The following is a 21596-nucleotide window of genomic DNA, read 5'->3' on the forward strand; positions in this document are numbered from 1 at the left end:
CAATTAGGCTTTGAAAGACAGAGAGATTCTGGGTCTGGGAAAAAGAGGGAAGAAGGTGAGGGAAACAAGATCAGCAAAGGCACAAAAGTGGAATTATCTAGAAAGTGCACGGGAAACACAATAAAATCCAGTTTGGTCAAAGTGGGACTCACAGGAAAGATGTCAGTGAGTGGTAACATGACAAATGGAGCTTGAGAACACACCGAAGGAGGTCCTTAACCTACAGGGAGCAACCGAGGTATTTAGAGAATGAAGGCCCATGATCACAGCCAAGAGGACTGCTGTGGAGGCCATGTGAGGATGAACAGAAGGAAGGCAGGTGTGCAGAAAGGGAGCCCAAAATGACAGACATTCATCACTGGCATAGGTCCTCCGAGTCATTTGAAATAATGTGACGGTGTACCATGACACTGAATGAGAATGGTATTTAATGACAAATGACTTTGTAAGTGATCACTGAGAGATCATGACTGTGGTGGGAGCATGTTTCAGTTACATATAGTTACATATACCACTAACTTTCTCATAGTATATTCAAGACAGTAACATTTCTCGTCATTCTATAGAATTCAGCCTCTGATGTCAAAATAATTTACTGTGTTACACCATATTCTTGGCCCCATCTCTATCTTCAATTTCAAAATACATTTCATCTTCCTCTTATAATATACTTGGTAGTTTTTAAGGAATTATATACAATCATCAAAGATATTTTCTTTTTAGTTTGCTCAATTCAATTCCCCTGAGGATCAAACTCCAAAACCCCTGTATTGAGCTCTAATCTCAGAGAACATCACTTCAACACACACCTGCAAATATAAGTAGCAGGGCTCATTGTGTGAAGATAAAATAATGATCTAGCTATATAACACGGTACTGAAGCTTGCTGTTGATAGAATAACAATGACATCTTTCTGAAGGAGAGTCGAGTGACCAAAGCCACAAATTTATAAACTCCTTGAGGTCACAGGCCTGTATTATATTTATCCTTTGTTTCCCATAAGAGAGATCACAGTTACCAGAACAAAGCTGCAGCAGGATTTTAAGACTAAATGAAAAAATGCACACAAAAGTGTCTGTATATTACAAAATGCCATATTAAAAGTAGCTGATATTAGTTGAACTCTAAAGAACTAATTTTGCTTTCAGTTGGTCTTGGTGGTTACTCAAAGAGATAAAAATATAAACAGTCGTAATCAGGCTACAAATACACAGAGGTTTATCAGAGAAGACACAAAGGGTTAAAGGAAGAAACGTCACAGAACCTACAGATGATATTAAAAAAATACCACTGTGATGGAGAAAACCCACAATATAGGGGCATATGCTTTAGAAGGAAGGAAGGAAGGAAGGAAGGAAGGGAAGGAGAGAGGAGGAAGGGAAGGAGAGAGGAGGGAGGGATGGAGGGAGGAAGGGAGGAAGGAGGGAAAGAGGGAAGGAATCCATTTGTCCAGTTGTTGAGAATACCTATACAGATGTCTATTTCACTTCACATAATGACCTGTCAAATACAGCCAGTTACAAAGTCTGTTTACAAGGTCCTGAATGGTTAAGTCACCTGCAGGTAAGATTATTAGTCCAAAACTTGGTTGGAGAAATGCAGGAGGGCAACAGCCAAGTAAAAGTAGATCAAAGTATACCAATATTCTCACTTTATAGTTCTTTATAGTTCTTCTTAATCTGCTTCTACTCATTACTTTATCCCCAATAGCTAGATGATTTCCTAGCACAAAGCAGGAGTCAATAAATATATGTGCAATGAATGAACCATATTAGCTTTTTAAGTTAAAGTCTGAAATTTTAAATCAAATGAGCTGTGAGTAATAGCCCCCAGTTAGTGAGCATCTACTTTATCATGGTATTACATGACTCACGCATATTTTTTAAAGATTTTATTTATTTGACAGACAGAGGTCACAAGTAGGCAGAGAGGCAGTGAGAAACAGAGAGAGGGGGAAGCGGGCTCCCTTGCTGAGCAGACAGCCGGACACAGGGCTCGATTCTAGACCCTGGGATCATGACCTGAGCCGCAGGCAGAGGCTTTAACCCACTGAGCCACCCAAGCTCTCCAACTTATGCATATTTAAACTCCACAAAGTCCACTCATTGGGGTTACTACCAGTCTTACGTGAAGGAACCGGGGCTGAGAGCTCATGAGTGGTGGAATTCAACCCTGTCCTTGCAGATCCTGTCTTCACGCAACACATGGCCGGAGAGCAACGTGAACACACGAACAGAAGGCAGCACTTGAAGATTTGCTAATACAAGAAAGAAGTACGAACGTTTCCTTCCCACAGACACAGTTGTTTCCAGGATCTGATGGCATGTAAAATTCTGAAGCATCCCATGTGGGGAAAACTGTTGTTTTTCTAATCTTATGCTCTAAGTGATGCTACGAAAACAATCTGCCACAATTTACAAGCCTAACAAGCTAAATAGAGCAAGTCTGGAGAAATAAAAACATTTCCCTCATCCAATATTTTCTACCGTCTTAAAATCTCATCAGATTCAGAGTCTCAGATCGGCCCGAACTGGACGGTAAGACGATTATGGTAAAAACCACTCCACACAAAGCATAATTGTCTGAAATTACACTGAAGTCCAATGTACATAAAACGGTGCCACACAGGGAAGGAGAGCCTCGCTGTTGTGTAATTTCATGAAACCTACTGAGCACCAAGGGCACAGGCAGCCAAATTGAATTTTAAATGGTGCTTACCAGGAGGCTATAATCAGGATAGCCACCAGTGGGTGGATGAGATAAACGAACTGACTTTCTTCCACCAGGCAATCAAAATAGAATGCCATCTTTATGCACGAGACCAAAAAAAAAAAAAAAAAGTTAAACTATTCACCCTTTGCACCTCTGCTTTTTTTTTTTTTTTAAACTACATGGTCATTTCTAGACTCCTCCTTCCCCAAGTCACCTTTGTGTTAATGAGCATCATGTAGAATAATTTTTTTCTTCTTACCTTGGTTTTTCTTGTGATTTTTTTTTCCCCAGGAAAATAAAATCTAGTCTTACCAAGGGCACACTTCTCTATCATCTCACCAGCAGAGTAGCTGTTAAGCAGCCGGCACTATCCAAGCAGTGGTTTAGAATCGATGACTAAATTGGACATAGCTAGAAGCCTGCCTTCTAACTAGGACAGCCACAGGGCAAAAGAGTGTCAGGATTTAAAGCCATGCCTTATGAAAAGTAAATGAAGTAGGACTCTCTCATACGAAGGTTTTCAAAGACATATTTTCATGAATCTATACATTGAACCCTGATCGTTCTGGCCGCCCTCTTGACCTTCCACCTTGAAGTCCCACCAGAACCTGAAGCACAATCTGTCCAGAACTAAACTCAGCACCTTGCCTCACAAAACATACCTCCTATGGATGTCCCACTCTTTGTAACGGCAGGCTGGTTCCAAGTTGCACAAAGATATGAACACAGAGAGCCACCAAGGAAGGTCATTCTCACCAACAATAGTCAGTTGCCAAATCATGTTGAAGATATTTCATCCTATCTTTTACATCTTATATTTCCTGGAGTTCAGAGCCTCCCTGAGTAGATCCCTGAGGCCCACCCAAATGAAGTATAGTCTCACGGTGAGACTTTATCTTCCTGAAGGATGTGGAGGGTAGGGAAACAAGAAATCAGGGCAGAGCCAATCCCTAAAGCAAGGTAGGAGAAGTTCGCAATTCAGTGATCACGTGGCCACTTAGGCTGACCCCCCGACAAATGGGAAAGCATTTTACAGAGGAATTGGGTCAGTAGCGAAATATGTCAGAGTACCCATTGCACCCTTGCTTGGCCCTTTTCGACTTTTTCAACAGGCAGTGATGAAGACTCAGGAGAGAAGGCTCAGGGTCTGTAGCCAAGGTTAGCAAAGGCTCGCAGAAGCTCATCTGCCCCACATGTATTTCTTTCAAGATCCTGAAGACATCGACGAAATAACATCTCTCTGCATCCTCTCAGCACCCTTTTCACATTTGTCAGTGCAATTCCTCATGTTACAGCTTGTGACTCTTGACTTTAGATACTGTCAGATTCAAGTCAGTACCCAACCCAGGCCTAGCACCTATGCCATTCTGCAAAGTAAGAACTTGACCATTATCTGCTAATTGAACTAGATTAAAAATACATATACAGTAGTTTTCCAAACAGATATTATATTAAGTATCAGGCAGGCAGGAAATTCTCATTGCCTGTTTTCTCTCAGGCACTTTGCTAGGCTCTAGGGATAGTGTGGTAAATAAAATAGAGGAGGCCCCTGCCCTTGGGGTATGACAACTTATTAGAAAAGACATTATACACATAACCGTAAAGATTCAGGAACCACAAGTGTACCAAATGCCATGAAGGGAAAGTGTAAACATAATAGATACAGCAACATGAAAAAAAAATAATAATTGCATATTGGTACCTTTTCCCACTCATTTTTCTTTCCATTCCATTCCTTTAAAGGGTGCACAATTTTAATAGTTGTGTCCCTTAAGTAAATACCTAGACATTGGTTGCACTTATATATTCAAACAATACACAGAGAAATTCCACAATGACTTTTTCTTTTTTCAAAATACACTAATGATTACTTCTATGTCAAAAGGATGGGTGTGAGTGGAAAGAATCCAGGAGCTTTCGAACCAGCTACCTCTCAACTTAAGTCTCCAGTAACTTGCCTTAAATGAACACAGTTCTCATAGAAACAAGTACAGGAATAAACAGCATCTCCGTGCACAAACATCTTACCTCTTCATAGGCTTCTGATTTCAGGAGCGTCTTGAGTACTGGATCCTTAGCACAAAGAATCCTTCCAGCCCCTTCCTTTCCAGCCTCATCTTCCCACTTCCCTTGTGGCAACTTGCAGGCTCACTTGGTGGCCTTCGTCCCTGCGGTCCCCTCACAGGCATGCTTTCCCCTCCTCCAATTCTGTGTTTCAAGTCTCAACTCAAACCTGCTCTCCTTCAGAAAGCCTTCCTGGGCACCTCATATCAATAGTGATTGTCTATGATATACCTTTTCCTTCTAACATTTATCAAGTTTGTAGCTTTACAGTCATTTGAGGGAGTATTTGATGGATGTTCAGCTCTCTTACTAAAATTCTAAGTAGACAAGAACCGTACGTTACCATATTCTATCTCCAGCTAGAACAGAGCCCAACACACAGTAAGCAGTTAGAAATCATTTATTGAATAAATGAGAAAAGCACCACAATATAGTAAATATATCTTCATGTTGTCATATCCAGTATGTCTACACTTTAAAGCTTTGTCAATACCAGGGTAAGGGGGTTAGGGGGATGGGTGAGCCTGGTGGTGGGTATTAAGAAGGGCACATATTGCATGGAGCACTGGGTGTGGTGCATAAACAATGAATCTCGCAACACTGAAAAGATAAATAAATAAAATTACAAAAAAAAAAAATAAATAAAGAGCAACCTTTTGGGGCACCTGGGTGGCTCAGTTGGTTAAGCATCTGCCTTCAGCTCAAGTCATGATCCCAGGGTCCTGGGATCAAGTCCTGCATCAGGCTCCCTGTTCAGCTGGGAGCATGCTTCTTCCTCTGCCTGCCACTCCCCCTACTTTGTGCTTGTGCATGCTCTCTCTTCCTGTGTCAAATAAGATGATATATAAAATCTTAAAAAAAAAAAATACCAGGGTAACTTCCCTTGAGGCTAAAATTGATATTCTTCCTCCAAATACTTTTAGGAGAATTAATTCTTACATAGAAGTGACTATAGAGACTAGAAAGGAATTGGCTTTACCTAAGGATTACAATTTTCCATTTAAATTAGGTTATGTAACATCAAATGGGAGAAACAACACAAAACAAACAGCAACAAAAATGACATGCTATCCAGACATCACATCGCAGAAAATAATGACCCCATGGTAGGTCCCTTCTGGACATGCAGAGAACATGGAAAATCTTATGATCGTATCCGAGACAACTGTGCTCACACAGTAGGGAAGGAGAAATAATATGGGGAGCTTGGATTGTTATGGGGAGCCAATGGTAGCCAGGTATGAGGATAAGCTATACCAAGTCTGACCATGAACACTTGCCCTTTCCAGTCACACGTACGCTGGAAAGCCATGGTCCCAGAGGGAATCGGTGTTTACTGTGCATGCCCAATCCCATCATCGACTGCTATCTGCTGCCCATACAGAAGACACATTTGTGGATGGCTGCACAGATGATCTGTGTAATGTCATCATAAGATAACGTAAGTGGCATGTGTTTTAGTGAAACTCTAGAGCAGAGAGGTAGAGATCTGTGTCTTACACAGTGATTCATACCAAGAAGCATTCTACAGATGAGGATTAGATTTAATCACAGAATTAGACTATTTTGGAGTGTAAGGGCTATTTCTTTGAATTATAAATTCTAATTATGTGAGAATTATTAATTACACTGGAATGACAAAACTACATTTCGTGTTTCATGGCCTTCAATGCAGTTGACTCAGGGAATGTAGACAGTAATCGCAGATAATATTAACTTATAGGCAATAACCAAGGGATGCCTAGTTTCCCTTCTTGCTCTGCCTTAATACGCAACTGTGACACAACTAGCTAAGCCAGGTGACAGTAACATTCATTTATTTCTTTATAAGTAAAATAAAAGTACAATTGAAAATGTCAATAACTTTTATGAAAATAAGATGTATAAAACCAATTTGACACCTACTTACTGTTCATGTATTTACCCATTTGTTATTTCTTGCACTTTTATGGACAAAGAAAATGTCTGCTTGTGAGAAGCTAGCAAAGTTCATGACGCTGACAGTTACTTTAGCTGTCATCAAAATGCTCTTCTTTGAAACCCCCAAATGTGCCAAGCAGGGTCAGCAACCTTCATTTACACACAGATGAACATGCAAACAATCCCAAAGCAGAAATATCTACATTGTGTGGTTACATAGTAAATTATATCTACCTTTGATGGCAACCACAATGTTTATTACTTCTTAAAATGTTTTGAAAATGCCTGGTTTCTTACATTATAGAAATTTAAAATTACTGAGACATCCATTCAGTCAACTCATCTATTCTTCTAAAAATGGGAGCAGCAAAACCTGTTTACCTCTATCTCAGAAACGTCTTCAAATTTTTGTTCTCTGTATTCAGTGAGGCTCTCACCACCTCTGGCTAAGACTGCTTACAGGCTTCTGACTCCCCTTCCTTGGTTTTGGTTATTACCCAAATCAATGTTACTCCTCATGGCTACAGATTACAGATGATAGAGTTCCTAAGTCAATCCTACCCATAACCACTCAAAAGCTTCAGTTTGGTTAAGTATGGAATCCTCACCATGGAAGAGAAACAAGGACTTCCACAACCTGACTCTGTCCTCTCCACTTCTATTCTCTGTCACATCATACCTGCCCCATTCCTTATAGTACAGTGCCATTCCCTAAACTCTCATCAGATCTTTGTCACAACTCCTTGGCTTTGAGAACTTGGTGCTCCCCCTGACTGAAGGCCCAGGGAGTCTTCTGCTCCCCCTCTAGACCCAACTCAACTAGCACTTCTGCTGTGAAGCCTTTGCAGATCCCTTCCGACAGAAGGTCATTCCCTCAGCATTGCCTCTCCAGCATTTTGTTCACAAGTCAATGGACTATGGCAATTCTTGACTAAACATGTGTGATTTTTGTCTATTCACCACAAATCCCAGAAGTTCACAGTATGACATGATCGTCCACTTGCCGGAGGTAGGAATTTGAATTATGTATTGTATTTTAGCAAGGGTCCAACTAAGGAGGCAAAAACTATCCTCAGGTATTTCAAACACAGACAATTTAATATAGCACAGGAAATTGGTCATGCGGGGGACGGAAAAGCTAAAAAGCCAAACAGGAGATAAAGAGGTGACCCAGAAACTGGCGATAGTACACTGCTACCATCCATTTGACTGGAGTGATGGCATTACCAAGGACTGGAAGAACTGTGCTGGGATAGGATCATCACAGTGGCTTCCTGGCGGAAGCTGGGGCCACAGAAGTTAGGGCGTTCCAGGAAAAGAGACAGCTGCTGCCAAAGATAATGCCCAAGGAAGAGCTAGAGAGGAAGGAATACCCTGGCTTCCCCGTGCTTCCCGTCTTCTCTAAGGGCCTCCCATTGGCTGAAGCAAGGCAGATGCCAGGTGCCGAGGCTTCTGGGAAATGTGGACTTCTGCAACAGAGAGCCAAGCAGGAGAAGGGCAGGATGGGAAATAACTGGCAAGCACCTCTCTTGGCTGCTGAGTGAACCTCACCAGCTAGTTGCTATATTCAACAGAACAGCGAGGTATCACAAGTCCTTTAGATGGTAATTATACCTTACCTGTTGGTTTCCTCCATAAGACTGTGAGCTCCTTGGTTCCTCAAAAAATTACAACTAGAAATACCACACGACCCAGTAATTTGAGTATTTACCCAAAGAAAACAAGAACACTAATTTGAAAAGATCTAAGTTTGCTAAGTTTGCTGCAGCATCATTTACAATAGCCAACATATGGAAGCGCCCCAAGTGTCCACTGACAGATGAACAAATAAAGAAGATGTGGTGAATATATACAATGGAATATCACTGAGCCATAAAAAAAGAATGAAATCTTGCCATGTGTGACAATGTGAACAGACCTAGGGGGCATTATGCTAAGTGAAATATACATATTTCATATACATTTCATATACATATGGAATAGGAAAAAACAAATAAACAAGCCAAAACAAAACAAAACAAAACCAAAAAAATCAGACTCATAAATACAGAGAACAAACTGGTGGTTGCCAGAGGGGAGATGGATGGGTGGGGAGAGGTGCAACAGATAAAAAAGTTTAAGGAAATACAAACTTCCGTTATAAAATGATAAGTCAAGAGAAAGAAAAGTACGGCATAGAGAATACAATCAATAATATTGTAGTAACGTTGTTTGGTGACAGATAACTACACTTATGGTGAGCACCGGTTAATATACAGAATTGACAAATCACTATGTTGTACATTTAAAATTAATATAACTCTGTATGTTAATTATACTTCAATTAAAAAAAAAACTATTAAAAAAAAGACTGTGGGTTCCTTAATAGCAGGGACCTTATCTCCATTTGTATCTCAACAGCTAGCGCTGTTAAATGTCCATAAACACTAATCGCCTTGATTTACAATGTATTTTAACTCAGCATTTCCCAAAGCTTATTCTGTTAACCATTAATTCAAAGAGATCTCATTGCCTGTGACAGGTACATAGAACTCTGCCATTCCCAAATAACTCCGTGAATCACAGTGTTAAGTAGATAGTATCTTAGTCCACTGAGGCTGCAATAACAGAATATCACAGGCTGAGTGGCTTATAAACCCCAGAAATTTATTTCCCACAGTCGTGCGGCTAGAAGTCCAAGATGAGAGCACCAGTGTGGCTGGGTGGGGGCCCTCTTCTCAGAGGGAGAAGGAACAAGGAAGCTGCCTGTCTTCCATTACAGGGGCAGTAATCTCCTTCATGAGGGCTCCACCCTCATGACTTCATCACTGTCCCCAAAGCCCCACTCTTACTACCAGCAAAATGGCATTCAGGACCTCAACAAATGAATTGGGGTTAAGGGGGACAACATTTTTCAGACCATAGAAACTGGTTTCTTTATTGCAGAAAATAAACAAAGCTCACTCAGAGCTTTTAAAGTGTGCTTGAGGAAAGACTTGTACTATGCAGCATGATTTCCACACAGATGTCCACAAAACACTTTTTTCTCAAAGGACTAATGTCACACAGGGACATCATAAGGAGACACTGCTTTAAATGTCCTCAGATTCGCAGCATTATTTATTTCACCTCTGAAATAGTTCTGTGAGGTAGGAAAGAACAAGGTCACACCTTATAGATAAAAATGTTGCTAATAAATAATGAAAATGAAATAATACATCATCAAGATTTAACTGAACATGTAAGATGGTATTTGCTATTCTAGTCACTGTGGGACTAAAAGAAAATGCTCTATTTGAAGACATAAGACATACAAGAAAAACAGAGAACTATAACATGGAACTTTCCTTTTATCCAACAATATTTTTAAACATGTTTCAGTACATCTAAGTATTGCCTGATTATTGAAAACATGAGACACATGAAAGGGAAGTTATTTACTAGAGTTATAAGCAGGTTGGTTCTGGAGTTTACATTACTTTTGAGCTTTACAAGCTGTAAAACCAAAACATCAGCTGCTATGACATCTACCATATAAAGAGAAGATAACTAGATCCTCCAATAATTAGACAGCAATATCAATGCACAGAACCAGACCAATGTTGAATCCAACTGCATGATCTTCTCAACATAACCATTTAGAAGTCCCTGGGAAAATCCTAGACCCCTCCCCAGTGAACTCTATTTGTTTCCATCACAAACATTTTAATGATGAAGATTGACAAGTTCAAACATTGTCCTTCTTTTCTATAAAAGATACAAGGTCCTTGGTTTCGTTATCTAAGAAGTATGCCCTCTGGAATTAACATTATCTTTACCCTTAAGAATAGGGCACTTACACTAGAAAACTTTACCAGCAGGTAATAATGAAAGATAACATTCTTCTCTTAAATAATTGTTAAAAGACTGTGGTCAGATGTTTTGGCATCCTCCCCTAATGGCTCTATATGCATATTACATTATTAACATTAACCTGCAATGCATTTTTTAAAAGATTTTATTTATTTATTTATTTGAGAAAGTGAAAGAGTGTGTGCAAGCCAGAGGGGGAAAGTGCAGAGGCAGAGGGAGAAGCAGACTCCCCACTGGGCAGAGCAGGGACCCCAAAATGGGGCTGGATTCCAGGATCCTGGGATCATGACCTGAGCCAAAGCAGACGCTTCACCGACTGAGCCACCCAGGCACCCCTGTAATGCCTTTTTTGAGATTTGGCAAAAGTTGCTAGATCATGTTCCTACCAGTGGTTTTATCGTTCTACAATACAAGTATAAACAGAGGACCAAGGAACAATAAAAAATAATTACCTATGTTAAGAGACATATTATCCACAATGGCAAGATATTCTGAATTCTCCATATGCTACAAGGCATCAGTTCACACTTTACTGTGGGTTAACAGCGTTCACAGCACAAACAATAACTAACGGGATAACTTTGGGCGTCACTCTCTAAATTTCAGTGCTCTCAGCTGTGGAAAAGAATAAATTACCTGCCTCAATGGACTAAAATGAGAACGGAATCAGTTCAGCAGATGACTGGTCCCTTCAGGGTGCTGAGCCCAAATAAATTAAACACTTAATACTATACCCTCCCCATTTGTCCCGGGAGACTAGTCATAGAAAACGTACTGAATGCTCTGTGAGATTTGCTGTCATGAAATGGATTAACTTTCCATAACCCAGTGCTTCTCAAATCAGTTTGTTCCTGCTTGATCTTTCCTGTTAACATCTACTGGTACACCCGGCAATCCATGTTCCTCAGAATGCATGGAGGGTGATACCTTCAGAAGAAAAGATAAACTTCCACGAACAAGTTTTGAACCTGATGCTGGTATTCTTTCTGACTACAACCAGCACACACCGTAAGACAGTCTTGCCAAGCGGGAGGTAGCTGGAGAGGTCAAGTACTCACAGGCACCAATGATGACTGTGTCCCAAGGGCAAATTTCATCATCTCCTGATATCACAGAGGAAGATGCAAAGCTCTCCTAAGTGCGTGTTTTGAGGTTTTTTTTTAAAAATAGGAACGGTTATGAATCGCATTCCTCAGTTTGCTTTCTTTGTGAACGACACACATTTTCACCTGACAGTGAACCAGTGGGCAATCTCTGCGTTAGGGAGGCTAACTAACCCATGCTAACTAACCCTGGCCTCAGCGGTATCATAGCATAGCGCTATGCTAGCTGGCGGTGACAAAGGGAAGTAGACTAAAAATCAAGTGACTCTCTTGGAAAGACTTTACTTTGCATAAAGTAAATGAAGACTTAGACCCTGTCAAAACCATCAATCTAAATAATTCTAGGTTAAAAGTCTTGCCTAGCAGGCACGATAGGCCACGTGCGGCGGATAACCATTTCCTCCATCATTTTAACCAATTATTATCATTAGCATTTTTTTTCACAAATACAAACTTGGGAAGTAAAATACCTATCATCCAAAATAGGTAAAAACGGAATACACTTGGCAGTGAAGACACCAGAGAGCCCAGTACACTGGCAGAGAACATAAACCAGCAACAATGCACTCTCCAGCTGAAGGAGGAAAACAGGGCACAGAAAATGACAGCAGGTGTGTAATTTGCAGGTGGAGTCACAAATCAAAATAGTCTTTATCTAAGCACAGTGTGGAAAAGATTTGGTCTTTTTGCTTTCTGAGTGTATACACAGAGCTGACTATCCATCAGGAATGCCCCAAATCTCTAAGATCAGGGAGAACACAGCTAGAAACTGGTCTGCTCCGACAATGGTTGTGATATCTTGCTGCTTCTGTCATATGATCCCCAAAATAACTATGGATAGAAAGAGATTGATAGTCATACTTAGGTTATCAGGCCCCCAATACCGGGATCATATGAGATTTGAAGTGAATAAAATTCGTTCCTGTTTCCCAAAATGCAGCCTGAGGGCCATCTGCATTCTAGAACCTCGAGGGGAAGCTGTTGAAACAGCTTCACCAGGCCCCACCCAGACCTGCCTACGAATCATTCTCTGGGACAGAGCGGGAGTCTCCCTGAGAAATGAACTCCTAGGGCACTTTTAGGTCTACTAGAGTATTAAAAGAATATGGTATTGAATTTTGATGTCAGTGATTGATATGGAGAACTTGAAAGCTTTCTACAAAAGTTTGAAAACCATCAAAAACTTTCCAAAGGAAGCCTTAGAAGTACAAGTATTTCTGGGCAAAAAGAAAAAAAAAAGTAGGTAGAAGAAAACTGGTGGGACTCCTGGGTGGCTCAGTCAGTTAAGCGTCTGCCTTCAGCTCAGGACATGATCCCAGGGTTCTGGGATTGAGTCCTGTATCTGGATCCCTGCCTCCCTCTCCCTCTGCCACTCCCCCTGCTTGTGTTCTCATTCTCACTCTCTCAAATCTCACTCTCACTCTCTCAAATAAATAAATAAAATCTTGAAGAAGAAGAAGAAAACTGGTGACCATGGCTGTTTGAAAATATAATTTTAACATATTAAATACAAATATAAAATTTGGTATTTAGGTTTTATGAAAGATCAGCTAATTCATTGACATCCCTGCCTTTAAGGAGTCCAGAGCTCAAAGCGACTGGTACCTGAGGCGTTTGCTGTGGGTTGGCCCCACTGCTGCTCCCTCTCGCCCCTCCCTGGCTGCCAAAGGCTGGCTCTCGTGGCCACACTGCCTAGCTTCCATCCGCAGCCCGTTCCTCGTGATGAGCAATGTATGTGGGACATATGACTGTGTGGAAAGGAGTGTCTGTGGCCCTAGAAAGCACCACTCTTCAAGAGTGCATCATCTTTTCCCCTAGAGATGTCTAAGATCAGGAGGCCCTTTCCTTAGAGACCACTAAAGTGCCATCTCGCCGCCCAGCAGAAGCTCTGACCGGCTGGTTGCGGAGTGTCCTCCCGGCCTAGTCATTCCACTTTTACAAGACACACGTGGCTTTCTGGAATCAGCCAAGGGCTGTCTTCACCCATCTCTCCAGTCTGCAATATGGTTTTCATGTCTTTCAGTGAGCAATTCATGACTGAAAATCCAGAGGGTATATGAAGGTCTTATTTTGAGGTCCACATCTATAAAATCTTGTTTTGGTCATAGGGCAGTAGCAAATAAAAGAATATATGTATACACACACACACACACACACATATATATATATAAATATATGTATATAAATATACATTTTATATATATATATTTTAAATATATATAAATATATATAAAATTTACATAATACAATTCTGTATATAGTATGTACTAAGATAGAGAACTTAAGGAAAACGATTTCCTGTGACAAAAACAGGGAGAGATAGAACAAGGATGTCCTTAGCCAACATGACACTACGTATCTTTCCACAGTCCAATTACAGAACTTTATATTGGATTATAACACAAGTAAACAAACATTAACTAACTTCTGAAAGTAAACAATCTCCAAGAAGTCATATGTTTCTAAAACACGAAATGATTAACTTAGAACAGGGTTCTCGAGCTGGGGGCTCAGAACCAGCATCATCTGGAAACTAGTTAGAAATGCAAAGTATCAGGCCCCTCCCAAGCCAATGGAATCAGAGTCCCTGGGTGGGCCCCAGGAGTCTGTGTCTTAAAAGCCCTGAGTGGTCCTGATGCAGGGTAAAGTTTGGGAACCATAGGCTCAGAACTCAAGACAACTTCCCTGGTCTTTCCTTCTTCGTTGGAGGGGAGCTGAACGGAGCAGGAGTACAGTAGGAAGCAATGCACGAGGCGTAGCTTAAAGAGGAGCAAAAAGACCCCTGCCTGCTCTCCCAGCTGGCCTCAGAAGTCTCTGGATTTCTTAAAAATCAGAGCAGCTTCTTTCCATTCATCATGGTCACTAAAAAGCCACTAGGCCCATGAATATGCCAGCACTCCTCCTTTATCTTATTCCTTAGCCGTCACTTGACAGATAGCCAGAAAGGAGGAGAAGCACACGATGGCATATCACATGACAAGTCAGGTTTAAAGGGGAGCGAGGGAAGGAGAGTTGCGAGCCCTCATCCTAGAGGGATGACAGACAGGTCCAGGTGGGACCCTACCGTGAAGAGATCTGGAAAGGCTTTCCACACACAGAACAAGGGATGCTCAAAGAAACGCTCCGTCATCGTTACTGTCTTCAGGAGCACGTAATTAACAATCAATTAGTTGAGAACATGGTCTCCCCTGGCTTCCTTAACAGAACACCTTCCAAACTGCAAGGGTCGCTGTTGGCTACTAATTAGCACTCTCTACCCATTTTATACGCATACGTGATGCAGGTTCAAGCTAAATGTGGAACAGTAGAAATCTGGGACTCCCTTCCGTGCCCCTTTATCCCAGCAGCAGCAGTGGCTTCTTAGGACGAGAGACACACAGACTCTGACATTCACAAGCACCAGCCAGAGAACTTACAGACAGACCCGTTCTGTCTTCACCATGTTGCCCCATGTTAAATTTACAGAGCACGCAAATAAGGCATTTCCTAACACATGCATTTTAAGTGTGATACTGACACTTAAAAATTTTGTGGAAGGACTTCATGACAACAAGCAGTACCTGAAAGCACATAATTGTGTACTTAGCAAACGCACCCAACACGGAAACCTGCTTTCTCCTAGCGCCATCACTATCAGATACGCATGGACGCGCTTTTATCATACACTCTGTCTCTCCGAGGGCGTTTGAAAAACTCAGCCAAGGCCAGTCTGTAAAAATTCTGACAGAAACATGACTTCCAACGTAAGACGGAGAAGTGGCAATTAAAGTTTCTGTACAAGTTGCCCCAAGAAGAGCACGAGTCACTGATTCCTTGAAGTACTCCTCTATGGGGCGAAAATGTCATTCGCGACCGTCCTGTCTTGCCTCGCTCTGCCAGCTGACAGGTGACATTTTAACCTCTAACCGACCACAGCAAGACAACTCAAAATTAAGGTTGACACTTTGTCCTTTAACTAGTTCCAAAGTACTGCAGGGGCTTTACTGCCTGATGTTACACCGTATGTGCAAACTCTAGACACAGCAGGCAGGGGTAAGCAGGACGCCTCTGTACTCTGCCATTCTCCTGCTTCCTGTTGTTTTTGGAGCAGCCCTAACTTTAGCTAAACATAACCCTTCTGGGTGAATCATTTTTAGTAAGAGAATCCGCCTTATAGCAGAGCTCGCTGTATGCAGTCTGTATTTCGGAAGCAGGGCCATCTACGGAAGGCTTAAGAACTCATTGGTTTGATATTTTGCAGTCTTTATGAAACCCGCCCAGTTTATGAAAAATTTCATAGAACAAAATTACTGACCATTGAAGTTTTTATGCATAAGACCCCAAATCATTATGGAGTGAGTAACAGGAAGAATTCTTTTTGAAGTTTCCTCTTCCCCCAACTTGTCTACCATTAAGCAATAGTGACGGGAGACAGATTTTTCAAAGCCTTTTTCAGAACTCGGGTAGTTTTTTCATTCTAAATTTACTCTAAATCTTGATTAACAGGATGTATTTACTTACTTGTGCCCTCAAGAGGTTTGATTCAGAAAAAAACTATTTTAGGTTTTACGTTCATTATTTTTTTTCCAGGTAGGAGAAATACATATGAGAAAGGAGAGGATATCAACTGCTGATAATAAACTATATCCTTAGCTTAAGGTCAGTGACTCTCGCCAAGCAGAGTACATGAAAAGCATGTACAAAGGGGGGAAAAGTTCCTTTTAAAAACATACCTAACTTCCCCAGTGATCTTTCCCCTTGAGTTTTCTGTAAAATAGAACATTTAGCTCTGTATCATTCAAAAAAATCTATATGTATCTTAGGGAGGGGAGCATAAATCTCATGGGTCTCAGATTCACTTCCTGTTGCCTTCCTTCATGATACATTTAAAGATAATCAATAAAAACTGATTTCTCTTTGTAAGCATTTTTCTGTTCTGCCAGAAATAATGGTAGTCCCCACCCTAAAGTGACGGAAAAATGGAAAGTAATGTTTATCATAAGAGGAGAAAAAGAAACTGCCTAAGCATTTTTCCTGAGCGTGAAACACAAACAGCAAATCAAGTTTACTCTTAAAGAAAAACAAATTTTAAATACTCCCAGCACTAATTCTATTTCTGAAATCTGTGGTATCAAAAAGTTTTCAAGTTCTGGATTTATATCTTGGCTTTCAACAACCTTCTTGTGTTCTCTAATCGTTTTACTACATTTCTATATGAATATAAATATATATATGTATACATATTTTTTTCACATATACACAAACACACACATATATATGTATCTCATTCACATGACTTCAGCTCAATGTTGAACACTGAAACACCAAAGAAAGGACAGCTAAGTCCCCCAGACCGACTCCCAGGGCAGAGTGCGATGCAAACCTTCAGGGAAAAACACAGATGAGAACAATATTAATCCAGTAGAGGAATAAAGACCTGCAAGCACACTGTTATTTGTTTTAAAACACAAATATTTTTTTCCCCGTGTTTTAGCACAAGGATTTTCTTATCCAAAATGTTACTTGAAAGTGTTCTATTAAATAACCCGCAATCATCTGTTGGGGTTTCTCCAACAGGGTCTATCTGAGAACTATCCTTTTAATTTCTTTTTCTTCTTCTGGATTCTTCTGAATTCTTCACAAAAAGACTGTAAGAAAACCCCACATGGAAGAGGAATAGACTTTTACTTTGTAATGAAGTTACAAATACATTTTATATGTTTTCCTGGCTTCCTATTTCCCTTCATTCTGTGCTATCTACAGGTTGTCATATTTTACCAGGATGGACTATAAATCAGGCTAGTTCAGCCTGTCAGTTTGAAGAACAGAGGTGAAAAGCAAAGTGGAAAATATATAAAGTATAATTAAAACCATATGACCAGAGATACTGAAGTAATACTTGTTGGAGGAAACCCAAGTAAAAATCAAACCTTTTCTGGTGTTAGTGAGACTCTCCAGTCCATTTGGGACAAGCACTCAGTATTTGCTTTTTTTTTTTTTTCTTCACAGCAAGAGCATCCAGGGAAGTTAAATCCTAACAAGATAATTAAGCCTATGGCTGTATTTATAGCGGAATGTAATCCATAGTTGTTCATGTAAAACTGATCTCTCATTTAAAACCATAATCATTTATTTAGAAATATAGTTTAAGATTCATCAAGGGTCAATTTTATGCCTGCCAAAGAGTATTAAAGGCTTATGACAGCAATGTTGATTCAAAAAGCTTTTCAACTTTTTATCTCTAAAGACCTAAAGATGCCAGTAAGACACAGATAATCTAATTGCTTACCGTGGAACAAGGAGAGCAGGAAGTTATAAAATCTAAACTATCTCCCCTACTACATTATAAACAATCTCCAGGTTGCCACCTCATTCGGGTTGTACTTGGCAGGCCAATGACATATATATGCCTAAAGATGTACAGAAATTAAGATCTCTTCAAGTTATAAAGCAATTCTGATTTAAAAAAAAAAAAAACCAAACTTTGACTTTGGCAGTCTATCACCAAAGCCACCCCATGTCTATTTCTCCAGAGCATTCCAAGTGCCAGTTATAAGGATTTCGGCAGACAAAAGGAACATAATTTTCAATACTGCTTTGGGATTCCAGTAAACAAGTCAAACTGAATAAGTCACTTACCCCCCAGAAACTGAATTCCTCCAGCCACTCTTCCCACTGTCCTGGAGATGAGCTCCGACACACAGCAACCCATGAGGGCGGTGAGGGCCACCAGGAGGAGGAGGCCACAGCCCAGGCCTGTGACAATGGTACAGATCCTCCATTCCGCACTGGGGATGCCCTGGAAGGAGGCGTAACGCCCGCACTCTTCCACCATCACCATCATCTGCCGGCTCTCATCGTGGACAGGATAGGAGCACCTCCGGAAAGTACCGAAGGACACAGACTTGCCCAGCTGTGATCCCCAAAGCCAGTAAGGCATGAAGAACCCCACACAGGAGGTGGCAGCACAAAGAAAGGAGAGCAAAGCCCAGATCACCCCGGTACAAGTCAGGCTGGATGCCATCTTTCAACAGGGCAACGGGGACCGGCAGTAACTGTTTAGGACGTCAGGAGCCAGGGATGGCGTGAAACCACCAGGCAAGGGCTGACAGTCCACACTTCTGTAATGGGGGATGTCTAGCGACAGAATGGATCTTCAGTCTTCCTGACCATCAACTTCCCATTCTCTGTAGTAAGGACGATGGTCCCTGGCAAAACAATAATAAATGTTAAAAGTGAAATGTTTTTAGAGCAGCAATAACACCGGTGTAGTTGGGCTGCAACTCTTAATGAATAAACATTCAAACTTGCCCCAACACTTCAAAAGTGCGAAGACCTCATTCTCTCTAGAAACTTCTCTACCATTCAAGTTTTGTGAAACTAGCTCAAAGCTTTTTCATGTCTTTATCTCCTGTAAATGCTCCCAAATTAACTCTGACAGCTATTTACTTAAAGAAATGCATGGCTTCTGTTTGCCAAGTCAGTGAATTCATTTCACATGCTCACAAGGAAAAGTAATGTAGCATTTTTACTGGCAGTAAACATGATTCCAAATATTAAAATAAAGTGAATCATACCATGGTTTGTTTATTTGGCTTGCAAGTTCATGCTGATAATTTGTAGCAACTTTTCCGTGTCCCTTTAGGTGCATTAACTCTGCACGAGCCCAAACAAAATAATTAGGATAATTTTCACAGCGGCAGAGCACCATAAATTCAACAAGTACTATAGTCTGTCTAGGCACACAGAATGGATGGAACTATTAGGCACTCCCTGTACTCCTTCAGTAGTATTTGTGAATTCCTTCAGTTTTAACTCCCTTTCTCCTAGTGGAAATGAAAGAAAGCCAGTGTAGGGCTTCCTTCTGATTCATGGGTTCTAATAAAAAATTAGTAGGACTATCCCGCGGAACGATTGTCAGTGTCTAATCTGAAAAGTAATCCGCACTTTCTAGTACTCCACATGGAACCCCAGTCATTCAAAGAGTTCAATGCGCCTTGACTTCCAGCCCTCCCTTCTCTCAAAAGGAGTTCTTGAACCATTTCCCACACTTTCCATAAAGAAAGGAATACAGAAGCAGCCCATGCACCCCACGGTTCCATTCCCAGAACCTATAACTCCAGTTTTTCAGTATCCACAGCAAATTCGCTCTCCCTCGCCTCTCCCGTACCCAGCCCTCGCCCCTTCAGTGTTCTCTCCACCCGCCGGCCCAGTTCCAGCCCAGTGTGTCACTGCGGGGGAGCTTCAACTACTCTTTTTTTTTTTTTTTTTTAATCTTGTCAACTGCAGTCAGCGTCAGCGTTAGCCGCTGAACTTGGTCTGCCTGGGCCATGAGGCTGGGGGAGGTTGCGGGGGGCGGTCTGGGGGTTGGAAGGCCCTCGTCTGCAGCTAGGGTTTGGAGCCCCGAGGGGAGGGCAAGCCCACAGTGGGCCCCTCGCAGTGGCCCCACCCCGGACGACACCCTGTGCTCCTGGAGCCCCGAGTGGGGAGAGGGGCATTTTCCGGCCGGCCCGCGCGCAGGGAGGGGAAAGCACGGGAAGGCAGCACCCCCCGGAGGCAGCCGCCTACAGCGGAGGCGGCGGCCGGGAGAGCTGACCGCGCGGCGGGGCTCAGGAAGTGCGGAGCCGGGAGCAGCCAGACTCGGTCGGCGGGGGGCCGGGGGGCGCGGGGAGAGAGCGCAGTCCGCGGCGCCGGGCAGCCAGCGCTCTACTCACTCTCACGGCTGGCGGGCGGCGGCCGGGGCGCGCGCTCAACTTGCTGTCTTCCGCGGGCGGAACATCCACGGCGCCCAGCGCGTCCTTCCTCTTCGCCGCTGTCCCTCACAGCCGCGGCCACCCCGGGGCGGAGAGCGGCGTCCGGCCGGAGGCGGAGGGTCTCCCCAAGGCCGGGCTGCGCCGCCACCCGCGCAGCCCCCGCTGCCCGCGCTCTCCTGCGGTAGCTCGGGCGGAGCGCGGTGGCCACGCGCGGGGCGCCCGGGCTCTCACGCAGAGGAACAGAGCTCCCTTTGGCAGGCGAGGCGCGCACCGCCTCCTCCCCTCGGCGGCCCGGCCCTCCTCTTTCTCTTGTCCCCACCCCCTCGCGCCCGGGGACCCACGGCCGGCGGAATGGGGACGCGGCGCGACAGACCGGGACCCGGGAGTCCCCGCCCGTCCCGGGGGGGCAGCTCTGGCGACTCCCCCAGCCCGAGCCCCCCGCCGCCCTCCCCTCTTGGCGGCTCCTGCCAAGGGGAGGGCGGGGAGGCACGCAGACCCAGTAGGGGAGAAAGTTGCCGGTCTTGTCGGTGCTCCCGAGGGGCTGCGAAGACCAGACACGTTCCCTGGTTGCCTTTCTGGGGATGGGGTTTTCGGCTTAAGCGCCCATTTCCTACCGGAGATGCAGATGAAAAAGAGCGTCTCAACACTGGGCAAAGTGACCCTTTGGAGCTTTGAGGAGGTCATTGGGATGGGGTCACTTTGGAAGGAGTGAGAAAAGCCAGTGTGGACTGAGAGAGATAAGAACGGGAAGCCTAAGCTCAGGGATTCTGTAGGGCAAGCGTCTTTCCAGACAGGCCAGGGAGAAGGCAGGGGGAGACTTCCAGCGAGCAAGCCTCTCCCCAGAGATACCCTTTCTGGGAACCTCTTTCAAGCCATTGTATTCTCTCCCTCTGTATCTCTCCCTCCCTCTCTCTTTCCTTTTTTCTCTTTCTCTTTCTGCCTCTCTTTCCCTCTCCCTCTCCGACCTCCTCCCCTCCTTCCCTTCCCTTCCATCTCTCCATCCAATCACTCTTGGAATCAATACCATTAGATTTCTGTCTTAGCTTATCCTTCTCGCTCACCTCTTTGGAAGTTGAGAGCTACATTCAGTAGAGGACTGTGGGAGTCTCTGTTGAAGACCATATTTGAAGAACCCCGCCGTGTAGGAATAGCAGTATGTGAAGCAGATACTTTCCGGGATAGTCTGTGAAGTGCTTTTTCAAAGGAGTTAGAAGTAATAAATGGGTAGGTATA

At 42.9% G+C, this 21596-nt stretch overlaps 2 protein-coding genes across 2 annotated transcripts in view; both read right to left on the reverse strand.

The window, feature by feature from the left end:
* The window catches only part of LHFPL6 (LHFPL tetraspan subfamily member 6), a 245582-nt gene extending 226799 nt beyond the window's left edge, over positions 1-18783 (reverse strand). The window contains exon 1 of the mRNA XM_047723246.1: positions 18250-18783. Within this exon, the coding sequence (XP_047579202.1) occupies positions 18250-18634 (385 nt within the window). The 5' untranslated portion in view covers positions 18635-18783. The remainder of the gene's footprint in view (positions 1-18249) is intronic.
* Positions 18680-21047, reverse strand: LOC125095621 (collagen alpha-1(IX) chain-like). Its single transcript, XM_047722057.1, is given in 4 exon segments — positions 18680-18818; positions 20325-20685; positions 20687-20834; positions 20836-21047. Coding segments are annotated over 4 exon segments (792 nt in total). The 3' UTR covers positions 18680-18747.
* Positions 21048-21596: the final 549 nt, after the last annotated feature.

The sequence above is a fragment of the Lutra lutra genome, chromosome 3 (assembly GCF_902655055.1).
Source record: "Lutra lutra chromosome 3, mLutLut1.2, whole genome shotgun sequence".
Taxonomy (NCBI): domain Eukaryota; kingdom Metazoa; phylum Chordata; class Mammalia; order Carnivora; family Mustelidae; genus Lutra; species Lutra lutra.